The sequence below is a fragment of the Chelonia mydas genome, chromosome 18, assembly GCF_015237465.2.
Source record: "Chelonia mydas isolate rCheMyd1 chromosome 18, rCheMyd1.pri.v2, whole genome shotgun sequence".
In the NCBI taxonomy this organism is placed as follows: Eukaryota; Metazoa; Chordata; order Testudines; family Cheloniidae; genus Chelonia; species Chelonia mydas.
Window position 1 is genome coordinate 188,246 of NC_051258.2, and position 22,663 is coordinate 210,908.

The window sequence follows — 22,663 nt, forward strand, 5'->3', positions numbered from 1 at the left end:
CAGAAAGTCCCACCATTTACTGAGCTGGTGCACTGTTACGGACATACATGTATTAGTGGTCCAGTAGAGTCTGCAGGATACTAGTACTGTGCTTCGTCGACAATAAACCTGGCTGGATGTCTTCGTTCCTTAATGGATTTTGTGGTCATTGGCCAGTTTGCTTGAGGTCTGCAGAGTCAGCTGTTTGCACAGGGCTGGGGCATCACACAGAGGGAACACACACACACAGCCAAACATCTATTACCACCTGACTACACTGATGACCCCGACCATTAATCTGGTAGGTAAGCAAGGTGTCCTTTGTATAAATCACAACCTAACATGACAAATAGCCACAAGCTAGGAAACTCCCTTAACCCCTCACTGTTAAGCCCCAGAGAGTTTAATAAGGTATGCACATGCTGGGTTGCTAGCAAATCTCTCTTGGCTCAGGTCTCCCTACCTTCCTAGGTTGCTCTTCACCTTCCTTCCCCTGCCTCTCCTCACTTCTGCTTTCTCTCTCTTTGTTTTAAAAGTTAGAGTTTTTACAAAAACCTCCAAAAAATAAAGCAATTAAAAACCGAACAAAACAACAAACAGGAAACAAGGTAAAAACTTTAAATAAATATAGTAAATTAATTATTTTACCCCTTCATTATATTAACCCTTAACATCTATCAACATCTAACCATAACTGGAAGCCATGCAGCAACAGAGGAGTTATTCTGTGACAGTGACTAGATCTAGTGGCTAGCACTTGGCTATATTATTCCTGGAGAGCCAATATCAGACTGGGGTGAGCAGTGCAGGGGGCAAAACAAAGAGGTGGCAAAAGATAGAGGTGATCCTGTTGGCTGGGAAAATGTTTATAAAGATGGTTAATGCACAGGTACAGTGAAAACAGTCTTTATACCTCTACCCAATCAAAGATTTGTTCATCATTCGCCTTGTCCTCAATAATGAGTTTTTCTAGCTGTTTGTTCAGTTCGTCAGCAGAGAGTTCTTCCTCTGAAAGTGCTTCTGAGGAACTGGAACAGTCAGACACTGTGAAGTCCAACTTCTGCAACATTAGAAGTTATGAGAAACGATTAAATATGCTTTTCTACACTGAATCATACTAAGGAAAAAGAACAAGCAACACTTTATTCTGTTTTATCATTGTAATGACGTATGTCCTACCTTTCATTTCAAAGAATCAGAGCAATTTACAAACAACACACTGACGTACAATCTATACTGAGGGATCACTTCATCCAGCAAGGAAATGCAGCCACCTTTGAGGAAAAAAGTGGCACAGTGCAACGCTCCACTACACTTTAACCCATGAAATGAAAACATATACCTTGTCTAATTGAAACTACAGGGAGCCAGAATGCAAATACCAGATCTGGAATTTGGTCATGAAGTAGGGCTGTCAAGTGATTAAAAAAATTAACAGCAATTAATCGCACTGTTAAACAATAATAGAATACCATTTATTTAAATATTTTGGATGTTTTCTACATTTTCAAATATACTGATTTCAATTACAACACAGAAAACAAAGTGTAAGTGCTCACTTTATATTTATTTTTGATTACAAATATTTGCACTGTAAAAACCAAAAGAAATAGTATTTTTCAATTCATCTGATACACGTACTGTAGTGCAATCCCTTTATCATGAAAGTTGAACTTACAAATGTAGAATTATGTACAAAAAATAACTGCTTTCAAAAATAAAACAATGCAAAACTTCAGAGCCTACAAGTCCACTCAATCCTACTTCTTGTTCAGCCAACTGCTCAAACAAGTTTGTTTACATTTGCAGGAGATAATGTTGCCCACTTCTTGTTTATGTCACCTGAAAGTGAGAACAGGCGTTTGCACGGCACTCTTTTAGCCGGTGTTGCAAGATATTTACGTGCCAGATGCGGTAAAGATTCATATGTCCCTTCATACTTCGACCACCATTCCATGTGACGGGTTCTGCTCGATAACGATCCAAAGCAGTGCGGACTGACGCATGTTCATTTTCATCATCTGAGGCAGGTGCCACCAGCAGAAGGTTGATTTTCTTTTTTGGTGGTTCGGGTTCTGTAGTTTCTCCGTCGGAGTATTGCTCTTTTAAGACTTCTGAAAGCATGCATCACACCTTGTCCCTCTCAGATTTTGGAAGGCACTTCAGGTTTTTAAACCTTGGGTCAAGTGCTGTAGCTATCTTTAGAAATCTCACATTGGTACCTTCTTTGCGTTTTGTCAAATCTTAAAACGATCATCATCCGAGACTGAAGTATATGGCAGAATGCGGGTAAAACAGAACAGGAGACATACAATTCTCCCCTCAAGGAGTTAGGTCACAAATTTAATTAATGCATAATTTTTGTAACGAGCATTGTCAGCGTAGAAGCATGTCCTCTGGAATGGTGTCTGAAGCATGAAGGGGCATATGAATGTTTAGCATATCCGACAGTAAATATCTTGCAATGCCGGCTACAAAAGTGCTATGTGACCCCCTGTTCTCACTGTCAGGTGACACTGTAAATAAGAAGCGGGCAGCATTATCACCCGTAAATGTAAACAAACTTGTTTGTCTTAGAGTACATCTACAGTACGAAATTATTTCAAAATTATTCTATTCGAATTTTCAGAAGCGATTTTATACATTCAGTCTTCTGTGTCCCCACTAAAGCGCGTGAATTCAGCGGAGAGCGTCCACAGTACCAAGGCTAGCATCGAATGTCAGAGCGGTGCACTGTGGGTAGCTATCCTACAGTTCCCGCAGTTTCTGCCGCCCATTGGAATGCTGGGTTAAGCTCCCAGAGCATGATGGGGCAAAAACATTCTCGTGGGTGTTTCTGGGTGTGTGTCGTCAGTTGCACCTCCCTTCGTGAAAGCTACGGCAAACAATCGTTTTGCGCCTTTTTGGCATGCAGACGCCATACCGCTTTCAGCAGACAGTGCACCGCTGCTCTCCTGCTACTATGAATCCACTACTTATTTCCTCTCATCTTCCTATGTAATCTCTACTATCTACTCTCTCTTCCTCTGCCAACTCTGCTCAGCCATCATGAACCAAGCAGCACAGCTTCCGCTGCCAACTCTGCTCTCCTGCTATTGCCGTGCTTCCGAGCTTCTCCATGTTGTCTGTCCTGGGCTCCAGCCTCCATGAAAGCTATAGAAGACAACCATTTCCCGCCTTTTTTGGGCTATCGTGAACCGAACAGCACCTCTTCCACTGCAACTCTGCTCTCCTACGTTTTGCGCCCTTTTTCCAGGATTACCTGTGCAGGTACCATAGCCATGGAGCCCGCTCAGATCTCTGCTGCAGTTTTGACCATTGTAAATACCTCGCGCATTATCCAGCAGTATGTGCAGTACCTGCAGAACCAGGTGAGGAAGCGACGACAGTGCGATTACGATAGTGATGAGGACATGGACACAGATGTTCCTAGAAGCATGGCATGTGGCGATTGGGAGATCATGGTGGTGTTGGGCCAGGTTCATGCCATGGAACGCCGATTCTGGGCCTGGGAAACAAGTACAGACTGGTGGGACCGCACAGTGTTGCAGGTATGCGATGATTCCCAGTGGCTGAGAAACTTTCGTATGGGTAGGGCCACTTTCATAGAACTTAGTGACTTGCTTTCCCCTGCCCTGAAGCACAAAGACACCAAAATGAGAGCAGCCCTCACAGTTGAGAAGCGAGTGGCCATACCCCTGTGGAAGCTTGCAAAACCCAAGTCAGTCGGGAATCAGTTTGGAGTGGGGGCTGCTGTGCTGCAAGTAGCCAACGCAATCATTGACCAGCTGCTATCAAGCGTAGTGACTCTGGGAAATGTGTAGACTATTGTGGATGGCTTTAATGCGCTGGGGTTCCCTAACTGCAGCGGGGCCATAGACGGAACGCACATCCCTATCTTGGCCCCGGAACACCAGGGCGGCCAGTACATAAATTGCAATGGGTATTTTTCCATGGTTCTGCAAGCACTGGTGGATCACAAGGGACATTTCACTGACATCAACGTGGGTTGGCCGGGAAAGGTGCATGACGCTTGCATCTTCAGGAACTCTGGTCTGTTTGAACAGCTGCAGGAAGTAACTTACTTCCCAGACCAGAAAATTACTGTTGGGGATGTTGAAATCCCTATAGTTACCCTCAGGGACCCAGCCTACCTCTTAATGCCATGGCTTATGAAGCGGTACACAGGCACCCTGGACAGTAGTAAGGAGCAGTTCAACTATAGGCTGAGCAAGTGCAGAATGGTGTTAGAATGTGCTTTTGGACGTTTGAAAGTGCGCTGGCGCAGTTTACTGACTTGGTTAGATCTCAGCACAACCAATATTCCAATTGTAATTGCTGCTTGTTGTGTGCTCCACAATATATGTGAGAGTAAGGGGGAGATATTTTTGGCAGGGTGAGAGGTTGAGGTAATTCGCCTGGCGGCCAGTTTTGCACAGCCGGACAACAGGGAGATTAGAAGAGATCAGCAGGGTGCGCTGCACATCAGAGAAGCTTTGAAAGCCAGTTTCATGACTGGCCAGGGTACGGTGTGACAGTAGTGTTTGTTTCTCTTAAAGTTACCCGCCCCCTATATATATGAAAGGAAATAAAGTCACAATTGTTTAAAAATTGTTCTTTATTATTTGTTGCAAAAAACACTGAGAGAAATCAGAAGCTAGACGGGGGAGGGGGGCATTGGGTTAGGGGGGTGGAGGAGGAGGGAAGGACAAGTTCAGAAACCAAATCAAAATTTAGGATATGCCAGCTTTCTGCTGCTTGTGCAATCCTCTGGGGTTGACTGTGTGGGTCCCCGTAGCCTCCTCCCCCTCCCCGCCACGTTCTTGGGCGTCTGGGTGAGGAGGCTATGGAACTTGGGGAGGAGAAAGGGTGGTTATACAGGGGCTGCAGCGGCAGTCTGTGGTCTTGCTGCCTTTCCTGCATAGATCCACCATACAGAGGAGCATGTCAGTTTGCTCCCCCATGAGCTTGACTATTGCATCCTGCCTGCTCTCATTGCCCACGTCCCTTCTCTCTTCGTATTCATGTAACGCTTTACGCATCTCCGCAATTGTTTGCCTCCACGCGTTGAGCTGGGCCCTATCAGTGCGAGACGACTGCATGAGCTCGGCAAACATATCGTTCCGAGTTTGTTTTTTCTGCCTTCTAATCTGGACCAGCCTCTGGGATGGAGTAGATAGAGGCCGCGTTGAAACATTTGCACCTGCTGCGGAAGGAGAAAAAGGGAGGGTAGTATTTTAAAAGATACATTTTAGACAACAAAGGGGACACGCTTTCTCAGTGAAACAGGCAATTCATAGTACATGTTCTTTTTGTACAAGGTCACATTTTGCCTCTTATACTGAAGTGCCTACCACTTTGGTGTGAGTAAGCCATCACATGCGGCCAGGCAACAGAATTCAGCTTGCAGGCAGCCATGGTACGCCCTAGGGGCACGTGGGGTTCTGCTTCTTCCATATTCATTTCAATGCTTTCAAACTGCCGGGACCCCTTTCCCATAGCAAGCTATGCCTTGTGGGTTTGCCATATAAAAGGAGGCTCTCTGGGATGATCGCTTCACACAACATCCTCCCCACCCCCCACTGCGTGACTCCGATGAGGCTATGAGCCCTTTAAACTAAATACGAACAGCCCAGTGCGGCTGGATTTCCCCCCACCCCCCACAGTGTGGCTCTGATCAAGCTCTGACTCACCAGAAGTGCCTTCTCCAGGGTCATCGTCCGGGAGCATGCCTTGGGAGTGGGGGGAGGCTATTGGCTCCAGTGTTAAGAATAGTTCTTGGCTAGGGGGGAAAACGGATTCCATACTTGCCGCCTGTGCACTGTCCTCCTCGTCCTCCAAAAACTCATCCTCCTCGCTCCGTGCTACTCCTCCCTTGCAGCTGTCCATGGACAGTGGTGGGGTAGTGGTGACATCACCCCACATAACTGCATGCAGCTCATGGCAGAAGCAGCATGTATGGGGCTGTGACCCAGAGCGCTGTTCGCCTCCCTGGCTTTTTGGTACGCTTGCTTGAGCGCCTTGATTTTTGTATGACACTGCTCTGTGTCCCTGGAGTAGCCTCTTTCCGTCATGGCCCTGGAGACTTCAGCGTACGTATTTGCGTTTCTTTTTTTGGAACGTAGTTCTGCCATACCAGATTCGTCTCCCCAGCATGCAATGATATCCAGTACCTCCCGTTCGGACCATGCTGGAGCTTGTCTGCGAATCCGGGACTGCATGGTCTCTTGTGATGGTCACCTGTGCTGATGGTGACCAAACAGGAAATTCAAAAGTTCCTGGGGCTTTTACTGCCTACCTGGCTAGTGCATCGGAGTTGAAAGTGTTGTCCAGAGCGGTCACAAGGGAGCATTCTGGGATAGCTCCCCGAGTCCAATAACGTCGAATTGCGTCCACAGTACCTGTAACCCAGAACTGCAATCTCTATTTTAGCGCTACTCCACTTGCCGAGGTGGAGCACAGAAATCGGATTAAAGAGCCCTTTAAATCGAAAAAACTGGTTTGGTTGTGTGGAAGGAATCAGTTTTATTTCGAAGTAACTCGGCTAATTCCGAAATAACTGCGTACTGTAGACCATGCCTTAGCAACTGGTTGAACAAGAAGTAGGACTGAGTGGACTTGCAGGCTCTAAAGTTTTACATTGTTTTTGAATGCAGTTATGTAACAACAACAAAAATCTACATTTGTAAGTTGAACTTTCATGATAGTGATTGTACTACAGTATTTGTATAAGCTGATTTGAAAAATACTATTTTTTATCATTTTTATAGTGCCAATATTTGTAATAAAAATGATAATATAAAGTGATCACTGTATACTTCATATTCTGTGTTGTAATTAAAATCAATATATTTCAAAATGTAGAAAAACATCCACAAATATGTAATAAATTTCAATTGGTATTCTATTGTTTAACAGTGTGATTAAAACTGGGATTAATTTTTTAAATCGTGATTAATTTTTTTGAGTTAATTGTGTGAGTTAACTGTGATTAATTGACAGCCCTATCAGGAAGCTAAGGCTAATACACTATTTTTGCAAAATGTGACACAGAATCTATAATGATCATTAGTTCTCAGATCTTGGTTTTACGTTGCATTTCCAGTAGCACAGTGCTCCCTAAAATCATGCTGGGCCACTGGTTCAGTACTGACTCAAGGGAAGAGTGCCATTATTTTAATCACCCACATCACTTTCAAGTGTTCCTTTGGTGTCTTCCACCAAATGTACTGCCTAAACCTAATCTGAATGACTGGAGTAGTTCATCTTCATGTTCCATTTTGACAATATTTAGGGATGGAATTGAAATGAACAACTAGGACTCAAAGTAAAAATAAAATACAAACCAATGGGCCAAATGTATCCTACAAATATATCTCACAGCGCTCTTCTCTAGAAGAAACTTGCTTTCAACTCACATGCTCCATGAGAAAGGTATGTATATCCTCCCCTTCAGGTAAGTAGTCCTTCCAACTGAGGCCAGCCTCCCTCCATAAGGCTCCTACTTTCTTATGGCTCTAAAACACAAAGCAATTTGTTCATTTTTAAATCTGAAAAGTACAGGAGCTTAAACAGGCTGGAATGGTGCTGCATAAAGAGCAATAAATAATCATTTAGCCATCCAAAAATATGCCTAGCCAAGATGTGAAAACTTCCAGAAAGCCTGTGCTGGAGAAGTTATATATAATATCCTGCCTTTTACAGGTAAATGTTGTACCTTGTAAGATGCTCAGATGCCACAATGATGTGTAATAAATATGGCTAGCTTGATGTGATATATGGAGTTTGCAACAACATGACCAAAGATCATCTACAATAAAGTGACCATATTAAAAGTGTGGTCCAGTGGACATGATACAGAACGGGGACTCAAATGCGTTGGGTTCTACTCCTAGCTCTGCCACTGACTTGCTGTGCCCTAGTAAGAAATTACTTATCTTTCCACCCCTCTACATGAATAAAGTTAGAGCATGTCTACTTTAGAAAAATCATGATTACATGGATATCTTTTGTATGGAGATCAATCCTCAAGGTCATGTGTGTGACAACCAGGTCACAGTTTGAATCCTACAATTCATTGTAAATCTACAGAAAATTACCTCTACAACCGTATGTGTACAACCTTCTGCATCTGACAGTCCAGTAGACTTCATGCCTGACTTTTTAGAAATCCCCAAAATGTTTATATATATAATAAACAATACTGAAGATAGTGATAGTAATAAGCTCTTCTTTAGTGCCTTCCACCCAAGAATCTCAAAATACTTTGCAAATATTAATGAATTAAGCCTCACAACACATGTTTGGTAAGGTATTATTATCCTCATACAAATGAGTTATTGGGTGTCTAAAGTTAGACTTTATAAATGTGGCCTGATTTTCAGAGGTAGATTATAGATGTCAGTGGGAGCTGCTTGTGCTCAGTATTTCTGTGACTCAAGCCTCAGATTTAGGTGACTAAATATGGTGTTGGATGCCTGACTTTAGGCACCCAACACTGAAAATTTTGGCTTACGTGATTTACCTAAGGTTATGCCAGAAGTCTGACAGAGCTAGAAATAGAACCCAGATCTTCTGACTTTAGGCTGTGCTTTAATCACAAGATCATGGCTCCTCTCCCTGTTCTTCTCCCACATGATATAGAGAAAATGGCAATACACAATCCAAACAAGCAGCATATTATTTATTTTAAAAAATAATATATAAGCTTCTAGCTACATTAAGGAGCTGTTGCATGGAAAACTGACCTAATTTGAATCCATGCTTTAAAAAGGAGGTGATGAATGTTTAACGTACAAGACTACGCAAAGTGAATTATTTATCCTGACCTTAGAAATAAAAATTTAAATATATGATATACTTATAGGGAAACTACCAAGGTGTCTGCACAGACAACTGTGAAAATGTGTAAGACAGCTTTAGAAGTTACATGGTGAATAGGTATCTCTATCCCTAGAGACAGGTGAATCTCAAGAGTTTGCAGGTTTAATTTGGATAAACACCCAGAAGTCTGAATGGCCATTTGAAGCTTATCCGAACTCCCAGAACCTCTCAGGTCTGCAACAACAGGCCCTTATGTGAGATTGCCAGTACTTGTTTCTGATCAGCCCAGAAATACTTTGAGAATGGTTCTCTTGCAATACTTCAGCACTCCAGCTTCTCGAAGAAGCCAGGTGCAGAGGTACCTACAAAAGGGAAATTTGATAAGAAAATGGTAACCCAACTTTTTGGAATCTTATGAGGCTTGGTTTGAAATCTGGGGAAGGAAAGGCAGGTTTTTAATGTTATTTGCACAGGTTCACCTATACGTAAATGTTGGGAATACGAGCACATTGTCTTTATGCATGACCATTTACTTTCTGCACCCAACACAATTTATAAGTTGTATCCTTGCATACTTACCATTTGTTTGCATAGAAGGTGCAATATTTCAGAAAGCAAGACCCCAGCTCTTCCCACAGGAAGTAACAGTTTGCTAAATTCTCTGGAATGGAACAGAAATAAATACTTTTATTATAATATTTTATTGTCTCAGACAAGTTACACTGCTGTGAAAAGCAGCTCTTGATTCGGGGCAGGAGAGAGGTGGGGATCAAGCTGATGCAGAAAACTGCACAGCTTTAACTTCTGCTCTGTATATGGGATCTCACCTTGCTCCCACTGAAGTTAATGTTAAAGCTCCGATCAACGTCACTGATGCAGAATTGGGCCCATATTAGACTAAAACTTAGAAAAACTGCACAACAGGAACAAATAAAGCACCCCTATACCTTATTTTTACATAGGGCCAAATCTACTTATTTTGATGAGATGAGGATTTGGTCTGTAGAATCTTGTAGACTGTAAGGCCTAGATTTTAAACGTATGCAGGTCCTTGATTTCAATGGGATTTAGGTGCCCAAGTACCTTTAAAAACCTGTCCTTAAGCTCTTAGGAGCAGGGAACTGTTGCTTTCTAGATATTAGTATAGTGCTACAATAACAGGGCCCAAGCCTGGTTGGCCTATCTGTCCTGCTGCAATATAAATGTGACTGAAGGTGAAAATGATAAAAATACAGTAATGCTCTGATTTTTGAAAATGGTTTTCCATTTTTACGGGTGTAGCTTTGTGCTCCTGGTTAACAGTAATCAGACAGATGTCTAAGTGGTAATTAATTCTAGGCACAATTATCATACGTGAAAAACTTTATCTTCAGAAAATGAAGGCAAAATTCACATCCCTTTAAAAGATCAGGGCCTTAATATTTCTGAGAGTCAATCTGGTCCTACAACTTTAGGTGGTTTTTAATTCAGCTAGAAAAAAAACTGGGACTGAAGAGGATTGGTAGATAACGTTTAAAAAAGAAAGAAAGAAAGAAAGACTGCACAACAGCAAGCTCTTGCACCATCAGAGCTTCCACATTAATGCAAATTTGATTTCTGGAACACCTCTCACAAGGTCTCACATTGACCCTCACACGCTGAGTCTCTTATTATTCCTGTCTAGTCAACTGACAGAAGTCATGCTGCTTAGATGTTATAGCATAATCAGGCTAGTTTAGGCATGACGGTCACTAAACAAAAATAGCATTGCTTACGTTATAAGTTCTCTCATAGAGATTCCTCCTTCTTTAACATGGGGGGTCACCAATTCAGCTAGATACAACCAAATATGTGGTATATCAATGGCCATATCATCTGCCAGCTCCAAGGTGTCTGAAAACCTTTGGAAGAAAAGAGAAACTCCAAATATTAAATCCAATTCCCATCTCAGTGAATTTTTTTTTGCCAAGTAAATCCACCCTGCATTATATACTTTTGATTTATATTAAAAAAGCCCAATGTTATGCCATCCAATCCTCTCTAGGTATTTGTGTAGCATAATTACCTCTTGGAAATGCTGAAGCACTGGAAGAATGTGCAAGAGGAAATTCCCTCCATGGAGCGCCATGGAGGGTGGTAGTCAAAACATACAGGAAAACAATTTTTAAAACTCCCATTACCCAATAATGAGCTCATTAACAGTCCTGACATCTGTAAGGGTAAAAAGCATTTTCTTTTTTAAATACAAAACCTCTAACAACCAGAATTTTACATGTGGGAGGACACAGAAAATATAGTATAAGACTTTCAACTGAACAATGTTTGATTAAGTCTGGTGTGATCCATCAAGTGCCTAAAACACAACACAAGAAAATAGTCAATAAACCAGAATGTGGCCTGAGAAGTTCAATCTTTCTCTTTCAGGAAAATCACCTGTACACTTGGCTGGGTTAGCAGGAGAACCTGGCATTCCAAAACACTAGGCTCTATGGCTGATTTATGAGGTCTTTTCTCAAACTGCCATCCAGATTTCAGAATTTTCAAAACCTCTTCCAAAAGCACAATGACAAATTATCAATGAACCGGCTTCATGTTTCATCAGTGGTGCCAGGCACTCACTTTTTACCTGGTGGATTATAAATGTGCCTCTATCAGAAAATTCACAATGATTCACTGGTTCCCAGGAGCCTTCAACAGTCTTCTGGTATCCATTTTAAATGGATTCTGGTGAATTCTCTTTTTCTTGTTCACTGGTTTCAGGGATGGTTTTTGAGGAGTGGCTGTCTCATATGCCTGTTTCTTTATTAAGGCTTCTGGTACTGGTTCATCCTGGGTTTGACTGAGCTCTTCTGCCAGTAATTTGACTGTTTATTTCCTGTCATGCAGAGAGTTTCTCGCTAGAGTTGAGCTTAGTTTAGATTTTGTGCTATGATCTTTTCTCACACCATGGCCCTGAATCTCAGGGTAACATGTCTTGGTGAACAGTACAGCAAGTCTTTAGCAATTTTGCTGCATGTCCACTGAATGTCATGGCTCTCCATCCTCATTCAGTTATCTCTAGTGCATTCGTTTGGTTTCTCGCCCTCCCCTCCCCCACAGGAATACCACACATCCTAATATTTCACCAACAGTCCACTTCTTTGGGCACAATAACTCATAGTTACGTAATAGTAAGAATAGTAAATATGGCAGGTGACCAGCTTGACTTAATAGTGAAATCCTGGCTGATCTTAAACACAAAAAGCTTACAAGAAGTGGAAGATTGGACAAATGACCAGGGAGGAGTATAACAATACTGCTCAGGCACGCAGGAGTGAAATCAGGAAGGCCAAATCACACTTGGAGTTGCAGCTAGCAAGAGATGTTAAGAGTAACAAGAAGGGTTTCTTCAGGTATGTTAGCAACAAGAAGAAAGCCAAGGAACGCGTGGGCCCCTTACTGAATGAGGGAGGCAACCTAGTGACAGAGGATTGGAAAAAGCTAATGTACTCAATGCTTTTTTTGCCTCTGTCTTCACGAACAAGGTCAGCTCCCAGACTGCTGCACTGGGCAGCACAGCATGGGGAGGAGGTGACCAGCCCTCTGTGGAGAAAGAAGTGGTTCGGGACTATTTAGAAAAGCTGGATGAGCACAAGTCAAGAGGCCGGATGCGCTGCATCTGAGAGTGCTAATGGAGTTGGCGGATGTGATTGCAGAGCCATTGGCCATTATCTTTGAAAACTCCTGGTGATCGGGGGAAAGGTCCTGGACGACTGGAAAAAGGCTAATGTAGTGCCCATCTTTAAAAAAGGGAAGAAGGAGGATCCGGGGAACTACAGGCCAGTCAGTCACCTCAGTCCCTGGAAAAATCATGGAGCAGGTCCTCAAGGAATCAATTCTGAAGCACTTAGAGGAGAGGAAAGTGATCAGGAACAGTCAGCATGGTTTCACCAAGGGCAAGTCATACCTGACTAACCTAATTGCCTTCTATGACGAGATAACTGACTCTGTGGATAAGGGGAAAGCAATGGATGTGTTATTCCTTGACTTTAGCAAAGCTTTTGATACGGTCTCCCATAGTATTCTTGCCAGCAAGTTAAAGAAGTATGGGCTGGATGAATGGACTAGAAGGTGGATAGAAAGCTGGCTAGATCGTCGGGCTCAATGGGTAGTGATCAACGGCTCTATATCTAGTTGGCAGCCAGTATCAAGCGGAGTGCCCCAAGGGTCGGTCCTGGGGCCGGTTTTGTTCAATATCTTCATTAATGGTCTGGAGGATGGCGTGGACTGCACCCTCAGCAAGTTTGCAGATAACACTAAACTGGGAGGAGTGGTAGATACGCTGGAGGGTAGGGATAGGATACAGAGGGCCCTAGACAAATTAGAGGATTGGGCCAAAAGAAATCTGATGAGGTTCAACAAGGACAAATGCAGAGTCTTGCACTTAGGACGGAAGACTTCCATTCACTGCTACAGACTAGGGACCGAATGGCTAGGCAGCAGTTCTGCAGAAAAGGACCTAGGGGTTACAGTGGACAAGAAGCTGAATATGAGTCAACAGTGTGCCCCTGTTGCCAAGAAGGCATTACGGCATTTTGGGTTGTATAAGTAGGGGCATTGCTAGCAGACCGAGGTACATGATCATTCCCCTCTATTTGACATTGGTGTGGCCTCATCTGGAGCACTGTGCCCAGTTTTGGGCCTCACACTACAAGAAGGATGTGGAACAATTGGAAAGAGTCCAGCAGAGGGCTAAAAAAATGATTAGGGGGCTGGAGCACATGACTTATGAGGTGAAGCTGAGGGAACTAGGATTGTTTAGTCTGCGGAAGAGAAGAATGAGGGGGGATTTGATAGCTGCTTTCAACTACCTGAAAGGGGGTTCCAAAGAGGATGGATCTAGACTGTTCTCAGTGGTAGCAGATGACAGAACAAGGAGTAATGGTCTCAAGTTGCAGTGGAGGAGGTTTAGGTTGGATGTTAGGAAAAACTTTTTCACTAGGAGGGTGGTGAAGCACTGGAATGCGTTACTTAGGGAGGTGGTGGAATCTCCTTCCTTAGAGGTTTTCAAGGTCAGGCTTGACAAAGCCCTGGCTGGGATGATTTAGCTGGGGATTGGTCCTGCTTTGAGCAGGGGGTTGGACGAGATGACCTCCTGAGGTCCCTTCCAACCCTGATATTCTATGATTCGTTATCAATATCAAATGAAGTGTGATAAACTATAGTTTACAGTGTTGTGGTAGTTGTGTTGGTCCCAGGATATTAGAGAGACATGGTGGGTGAGGTAATACCTTTTACTGAACCAACATCTGTTGGTGAAAGAGACAAGCTTTCAAGATACACAGCTCTTCTTCTGGTCTGAAGACCAGACTCAATGTGAGTAATCCTGAATCTGTAAGTCACTGCATGTGCGCGCACACACACACAATTTAAACCCTTGTGTATGTATTTTTTACCTTGGCTCACATGGAACAACAGATTTTAACTAGGTATTATAAAGCCTATTATGTTAGTTTTGTGTTTTGGTGACAGTATGTGTTTCCAAAGTGAATGTTCATCTTGTCCAGCAGCAAGCCATTTACTGGGAAGGTGTACTTACCACACATTATACTTGGAGACCAAATGTTTCTACTCTATGAGCTATCTGGCCTCCACTAGTCATAGAAGCAAAAGGGCCTTCCAAGTCTATTGATAAATCAAGGTTATGTAATCCAGCTGCATCAGCTTTTAGATTTTTTTGATGTCAAAACTCACTGTTAGTGATAGACTTGCTGACACCGTCATCACTAAGCAGTAAATAGCAGTGTGATATGGCAACCTTTCAAATAAAAGCACCAGGAAGTGGCTACAGACACTAACATTTAATATGTAAAAACATTAATTTATTCTGTCATTTCTGAGCACTACTTTCTTAGTTATTCCTGGTTTAATCATTACATTATGATCCCTGAGGGGTACTGGCTGGCTTACGGTACTCTTATTGGGATACATGGTTCGTTTTACTTTTGTGCAACAGGTTCAAATCTAGGCTAAGTCAGTGTGATCTGGATGCAGTTACCATATGACAATCTTAACACCTGTTCAGTGACCAATGAGGTGGTCTATCTTCAGTTCCTAGAGGACAGGTGTCCACATCACAAGCAACGTAACTGCATTTGGCACCATACTACCCTTATCTCCAGAGTTGGTCCCTATAAATCAGAGCTGAGTCACTGGCAGCGGGTCCTGCATGAGTGAAGCCTGTCTTGTTATTGCAAGAACTATCCCTATTCTGTGGATAGATGGAGGACTTTAGTTTAAAGAGCTGCCAATATGGCACCTTTCGCAAGCATTAATTTCACTCAAATATTGATTTAACACACCCCTTGCCCCAGTTATACGAGACTCCTCAATGGGCAAATATAAATCCTCTTTCACCAAGGATACTTGTAGGATACTTGTGGCACCTTAGAGACTAACCAATTTATTTGAGCATAAGCTTTCGTGAGCTATAGCTCACTTCATCGGATGAAGTGAGCTGTAGCTCACGAAAGCTCATGCTCAAATAAATTGGTTAGTCTCTAAGGTGCCACAAGTACTCCTTTTCTTTTTGCGAATACAGACTAACACGGCTGCTACTCTGAAACTTGTAGGACACTGTTGCTCTCACAGGAAGCTGGGAAGGGGGTATCCCCCAATACAAGGAGTATGTTTTGAAATTAACACAAAAAGAAATTAGCGATCTAATTGAAGTGTTCATATGGCAGAATACCAACCCCTTGAAGAAGTCGTGTTTGCTTAGCTTTTCCGACTGCACCAACTGATGTAGTAACTGGCCCATGTGATCCCTGGTGATCTGACTCCTCTCGAGAGTAGACTCCACTCCGACTCGCACAAAAATGGGCAGCAGACTCTGTGCATTCAACTCCTCCACACACTGCATTGCTTCCTGTTCAAACAACACAGAGAATCATTTATCTGAATTCTGGGAATCATCAAGACATGCAAGGCAGGAGAATGTTCTTCACTAAAACGAAGTCCACAACACTTAATTCTTTTGGCTGAAGTCAATACATTATTTTGATACACTTTTGTCATTCAGGGAAACTGAAAGGTGAGGGTGCATAATTAACAAAGCCTCAAGACATCCCTGAGGCAGAGAACTCAGTAGGGGTAAAAAAAAAAACAACAAAAACAAGTATTTGATATTTATACAGATCAGAGTGACCATAGTTACAGTTAATAGAATTTTTAAATACTCATGCTTCAGGGAATACACTAGTTGCTAACTGACAGGTGCTAGGAAGAAAATTCTTCAATGGACAGGGTATTCTATTATTGTCCTCTAGAAAGGTTCTCGCCTCTTCCTCTAAAACATTGTTCCACCTCAGTGAGAGGATACTCGACTAGATGGAATTCTGGTCCAATCTGGTGTGGCAATTCCTATGTTATGAAAACATGCCATGTAATGAAGCAGAAAATATATGAATCATATTTGGCAAATGCAACATTTCCTCTATATACAGCTCCTACATTCTGGTACCCACACTTTATAAAATACACAAGTATAATACTCTGAAGAATAGTCAGAGAGAAATACAGTAACACCATACTTCTAATATCTGCACTATCATCAGAGAAGAAGCTCTTCAACTGAATGTTTAAATCAAACACAGTAGACTTCAGTGGACTCTTTATGACTCAATACATTTAAATGCCCTTTATCTTGGATCATACCCTCCGTTGTAGCCCCAGATGAATGTCTGGACTTTCTAGGTGGCTATTTTCCACAGGTCACAGAGTCTAAGGTAGTCCCAGACTCCATGTTGAGGCCATAGTTTTAAATCAGGTGTATGTTACTGCCTGACAAAAACAAGGATAATGTGACTAAGGGTTTTTACAATGGACTGCTGAGTCCATGGCTGTACATCCCAGCTGTCACTAGAGGATGCCACAAAGCTAAATCTGAGTTTTAATTTGATTACAAAGTAAACACTGTGGTTAAACACATGAAGAACCAGGGTGTTTCTACTGATATGTGCCACATCAAAACTCTGTTAAGGTGAAGTTAAGGTTGTAGGCACATACCAGTGGTTGGAGTGCCTATTACATTTCAAGAATGTTGGAGCTAAAAAGCATAAAACAAAACCTATAATAACCAACCTCAAATGTTTAACCCTTAGGAAATGCAGTTATGGCTGCACTTCTCAAACAAGAACCCAAACTACTTTAACTCTGCCTCCGTAGAAATATCCTGAGAAAATCAGAAAAAGCATACTCCTATATCCAGCCACAACAAACCGTTTCATTGTATTAGTGACCATAGAAACTAAAATGCCTTATAATGGGTAAACTTGGAGGTATATCTCAAAAAAAAAAAAAAAAAAAAAAAAAGTAAAGGACTGGAGATTTTTTTTTTTTTAAAGTAAGCAGTCCTCAGATGATCTATACTAAGATACTAAGCAAATATTCCCTGGTGACAACACTAAATCAAATTTTATTAACTCATGAAATCAGACTTTAATAAGCCAAATATTTGTCCTGAGAGCTAGCTTTTGGATAAGTTGAGTCCTGTACAATAGGATTTACCTCTCCTGCCTGTTTTTTTGGCTACAAAATTTTAGAAGAATTTGGGAACTGTGTTTAATGACTCTATTTGCAGGATGTCAGTTCAGGAATCCCTCATCCTAGTCACTTGAAACTTTGCCGAAAAATGTGCGACAGACCTAGTCTATCAATTCTGAGGACAATATACTTCTGGATTTTACAGGAGAGGCCAAAATCCAGCTTCAAAGGAAACTCATTTGCAACCCTAACTATGGAGTGATGACAGTTGCTCAATAATTCTCAACATTTACTGTCTCTGGAGAACTTTGTTCAATATGTATTATTTCATCTTCCTTGAGATCAGAACAACGGGTTCCTTATAAGTGAATTAAACTTTGTCTAGTTTCCCTAGCTTTCTACATCCAGCATTGACATACTATTATAACAGTGCTGCTCAATGGTCATGACAGACATATCTAAAACTTTCTACATACAATACCCAAAGGGGACTATTTTTCCTCTATCGTAAGCAATGGAAGAACCAGAACAGTCGGAGAACTGTGCTAAAATTGTGCACCGATCCCTTCTATCCAAATTCCAGCAGGTCCCATGTTTATGTTAAAGAACTAAGAACAGGGTGCTTAAAAAGACACTGTTCCTGGAAAGGAAAAAATGCTAAAGATCCCACTGTTCCATGGCTTTCTGGAAGGTGAGGTTTTCATTCTGTTTACCTTATAATCGTTAATGTGCAAGAACTCATCAATGATGGATTTGCACTTTCTCTCCATTTCCTCTTCTGACAGTGACGATTTGTCTTTTACTGGAGCTGAGGGAGTTTCTGGCTTGGCTGGTAATAAGGTAGAGAAAACAGACACTGGATAAACAGGTCATCTTCAGTTCCAAAAAAAGTATTTTTAAAAAAGTATTTAAAAAATCCCTCACGTCTCCTCTCTCAGCCATTCCTGCTGGTTGAACAGAACTCTTGATAGGCACTCTCTGCTGTGATGACTGAAAGAAGGCTGATATGGAAGTATGACAGGGTGTGGGTAAAATAAACAGTTTAGATTCTGTTTTCTGCCAGTTTCTCATGATCTGATCATCAGGCATTAATCATTTCTTATTTAGCTTGTCTTTCAACTCCATGTCTGCAAATCACCTTTCTCAGTTAGCATAATGCTTGGCAGTGACGTAGGATTTTATACTTTCAAAGCACTTTACAAACATGAAATAATTAATTTTTGAGCTGTGACAGCAGTTCTCACTGAATACTGCAAATTTACAGCACGTTGCCTGTGAATGTCAGAAACCAAAGACAATCTCCCTAATTCCAAAATCCACAGTAGAAAGCAAACCCCCAAAGACTCTCTCCCCAGCCAATCTTCCGGGTCTGGACTTGCCTCCCCTCAAACTAACTTCAGAGAAAAGCCTGAATACACAGAAGGGCTCGCACTGTGCTTTGCAAGTTATGACCTTTATTTAGTATTTGTATTGCAGTAGCATTCATGACATGCTAGGCACTGTCCATGCAAATTGTAAGGCACTGTCCCTACCCCAAAAGGCTCACAATCCAAAGCTTTTACACATGGAACCTTTTCTTAAATTTCCCCAGTATTCTCCCAATACTGGCTCAGCTCCAATGGAGAGAGCAACAGCAGGTCTTGAGCACAGACAAGGTGTCAACAGCCACCAATGTTTCTACTGTTGTGGCATCATGACTTGCTCTGAGCAAGGTTAGGTGACACAGTGGTAAAGACGTTGCGCTTTGTCTACACTCCATTTCCCACCACTGGGAAATGTTAAAGTATAGACACAGCCTAAAGAGACAACCAATACTGGTGCTTAGACACCATGGTGGTAAGAACCTAGAAAGCATCTAAAATAGTCAGAACACGACTAACCAGGGATTCAGTCGTACCAGATCCTGAGAGTACACACCCACAACTGAAGTCAGTGGGACATGAGGTGCATAGCACCTCTCAAGAAGCAGAAGTTCTTAGAATTATAGAATATTAGGGTTGGAAGAGACCTCAGGAGGTCATCTAGTCCAATTCCCTGCTCAAAGCAGGACCAACACCAACTAAATCATCCCAGCCAAGGCTTTGTCAAGCCAGGCCTTAAAAACCTCTGAGGATGGCGATTCCACCACCTCCCTAGGTAACCCATTCCAGTGCTTCACCACCTTCCTAGTGAAACAGTGTTTCCGAATATCCAACCTAGACCTCCCCCACTGCAACTTGAGACCATTGTTTCTTGTTCTGTCATCTGCCACCACTGAGAACAGCCGAGCTCCATCCTCTTTGGAACCCCCTTTCAGATAGTTGAAGGCTGCTATCAAATCCCCCCTCACTCTTCTCTTCTGCAGACTAAATAACCCCAGTTACCTCAGCCTCTCCTCATAAGTCATGTGCCCCAGCCCCCTAATAATTTTCGTTGCCCTGTGCTGGACTCTCTCCAACTTGTCCACATCCCTTCTGTAGTGGGGAGAGCAAAACTGGACACAATACAGTAACTCCTCACTTAACTTTGTAGTTATGCTCCTGAAAAATGCTACTTTAAGCTAGTGGAGTCAGAGGGTGGGATATTTCCCAGGGGATGCCTTACTGCTAAATGATGAACTAGCACTCAGCTGAGCCCTCAAGGGTTAACACGTTGTTAATGTAGCCTCACACTCTACAAGGCAGCCTGAATGGAGGGAGGGAAGACAGCATGGCAGACAGAGACAGAGACACACACCTTGTGTGTGAGAGAGAGACGTGCATTGCCCCTTTATGTAAGCTGACCCCACTCTAAGTACACTGCCTTTTTAAGTAGATCAGCAAGCTGAGACAGCAGCTGCTGCCAGCAAGCTCCCACTGTCCTGAGTCCTGCGGTGTCCCCACTCCTGCTCTGTGGATGGGAGGTGGGGAGGGGGACACCCTGACATTAGCACCCCTCCCGCCCCTTGCACAGCAAGCAGGAGGCTCCAGGGAGCAGCTCAAAGGCAGAGATCAGGAGGCAGTGGGGGGAGGGACGGCTGAACTGCCAGACAATTGATAGCGTGCTGGGCGGCTGTCGCACAGGGAACTTAGGGGAGTGGGGAGCTGATGGGGGCCTGCCGGTCCACCCTGGTTCCAAGTCCCCACCAGCAGCTCCAACAGCTGCTCTCCCTGCAACAGGTGGACAAAGAAGGCAGGTGCCAAACAACGTTATAAGGGAGCATTGCACAACTTTAAACGAGCATGTTGCCTAACTGATCAGCAGGGTAACAACGAAACGTTAACTGGGACGACTTTAAGTGAGGAGTTATTGTCCTCCAGGTGTGGCCTCACCAGTGCTGAATAGAGGGGAATAATCACTTCCTTGATCTGCTGGCAATGCTCCTACTAATACAGCCCAATATGCCATTGGCCTTCTTGGCAACGAGGGCACACTGCTAACTCATATCCGGCTTCTCGTCCATTGTAATCCCCAGGTCCTTTTCTGCAGAAAAGATGGTCACTCACCTTTGTAACTGTTGTTCTTCGAGATGTGTTGCTCATATCCATTCCAATTAGGTGTGTGTGCGCCGCGTGCACGATTGTCGGAAGATTTTTAACCCCGCAACACTTGGTGGGTTGGCTGAGGTGTCCCCTGGACTGGTGCCTTCATGTGCCGGGATATATGCCCCAGCTGACCCAGCGCCCCCTCAGTTCCTTCTTGCCAGCTACTCCGACCGAGGGAAAGGAGGGCAGGTTTGGAATGGATATGAGCAACACATCTCGAAGAACAACAGTTACAAAGGTGAGTAACCGTCTTTTCTTCTTGGAGTGCTTGCTCATATAGATTCCAATTAGGTGACTCCCAAGCCTTACTGAGGCGGTGGAGTCAGAGTGAGATGTCGTGGAGCGAAGGACCGCTGAACCAAATGCAGCATCACCCCTGGACTGCTGAATTATCGCATAGTGGGTGGCAAAGGTATGCACCGAAGACCAAGTCACTGCCCTACATATCTCCTGTATGAGTACGTGTGCCAGGAAAGCAGAAGATGAAGCCTGAGCCCGCATGGAGTGGGCGGTAAGGTGCGTAGTTGGGACACCAGCCAAGTCATAGCACGCACAGATGCATGATGTGATCCAGGACAAGATGCGCTGGGAGGAGATCGGAAGGCCCTTCATCCGGTCTGCCACAGCAACGAACAGCTGCGATGTTTTCCTGAAAGGTTTCGTTCCCTCAATGTAGAAGGCGAGGGCCCTGCGAACGTCCAGGGAGTACAGCTGTTGTTCCCGTCGAGAGGCGTGCAGCTTTGGGTAGAAGATGGGGAGGAAGATGTCCTGGTTGAGATGGAAGGCAGACACTACCTTAGGGAGGAAGGCAGGGTGGGGTCGCAGCTGTACCTTGTCCTTATGGAACATCGTATACGGTGGTTCCGATGTGAATGCCCTGAGCTCAGACACGCCTTGCCGAAGTGATAGCTACGAGGAAGGCTGTCTTCCACGAAAGGTACAGGAGCGAGCAGGTGGCCATTGGCTCGAACGGAGCAGCCATGAGTTTGGAGAGGACCAGGTTAAGATCCCACGTAGGGACTGGTTGTTGAATTCGTGGGAACAGGCGCTCCAACCCCTTGAGAAATCTGTTGACCATGGGATTGGAGAAGACCCAACTGGAGAACACCCGTTTTCGGCCGGGTGGAAAGCCAAAATAGCTGCCAGGTGCACTCTGATGGATAATATTGCCAAGCCCTGCTGTTTTAAGGACAGGAGGTAGTCCAAAATGATAGGTACTGATGCCTTCTTCACTACAAGAAGGATGTGGATAAATTGGAGAGAGTCCAGCGAAGGGCAACAAAAATGATTAGGGGTTTAGAGCACATGACTTATGAGGAGAGGCTGAGGGAGCTGGGATTGTTTAGTCTGCAGAAGAGAAGAATGAGTGGGGATTTGATAGCTGCTTTCAACTACCTGAAAGGGGGTTCCAAAGAGGATGGCTCTAGACTGTTCTCAATGGTAGCAGATGACAGAACGAGGAGTAATGGTCTCAAGTTGCAATGGGGGAGGTTTAGATTGGATATTAGGAAAAACTTTTTCACTAAGAGGGTGGTGAAACACTGGAATGCGTTACCTAGGGAGGTGGTAGAATCTCCTTCCTTAGAGGTTTTTAAGGTCAGGCTTGACAAAGCCCTGGCTGGGATGATTTAACTGGGAATTGGTCCTGCTTCGAGCAGGGGGTTGGACTAGATGACCTTCTGGGGTCCCTTCCAACCCTGATATTCTATGATTCTATGATTCTATGATTCCTGTAGCGGGCCTATATGACTCTGAGCACACCAGCAGGAAAAACGCTTCCACTTGGCTAAGTACTTGGACCTGGTAGAGGGCTTCCTGCTTCCCAAAAGGACCTGCTATACCAAGCGAGAGCAGCA

At 43.5% G+C, this 22,663-nt stretch overlaps 1 protein-coding gene across 1 annotated transcript in view; it reads right to left on the reverse strand.

The window, feature by feature from the left end:
* EIF4G3 (eukaryotic translation initiation factor 4 gamma 3) overlaps positions 1 to 22,663 on the reverse strand; it is a 382,496-nt gene that overhangs the window by 26,787 nt on the left and 333,046 nt on the right. The window contains 6 exon segments of the mRNA XM_043531915.1: positions 893 to 1,039; positions 7,398 to 7,496; positions 9,382 to 9,463; positions 10,557 to 10,682; positions 15,516 to 15,688; positions 18,018 to 18,133. Of these exon segments, the coding sequence (XP_043387850.1) occupies positions 893 to 1,039; positions 7,398 to 7,496; positions 9,382 to 9,463; positions 10,557 to 10,682; positions 15,516 to 15,688; positions 18,018 to 18,133 (743 nt within the window).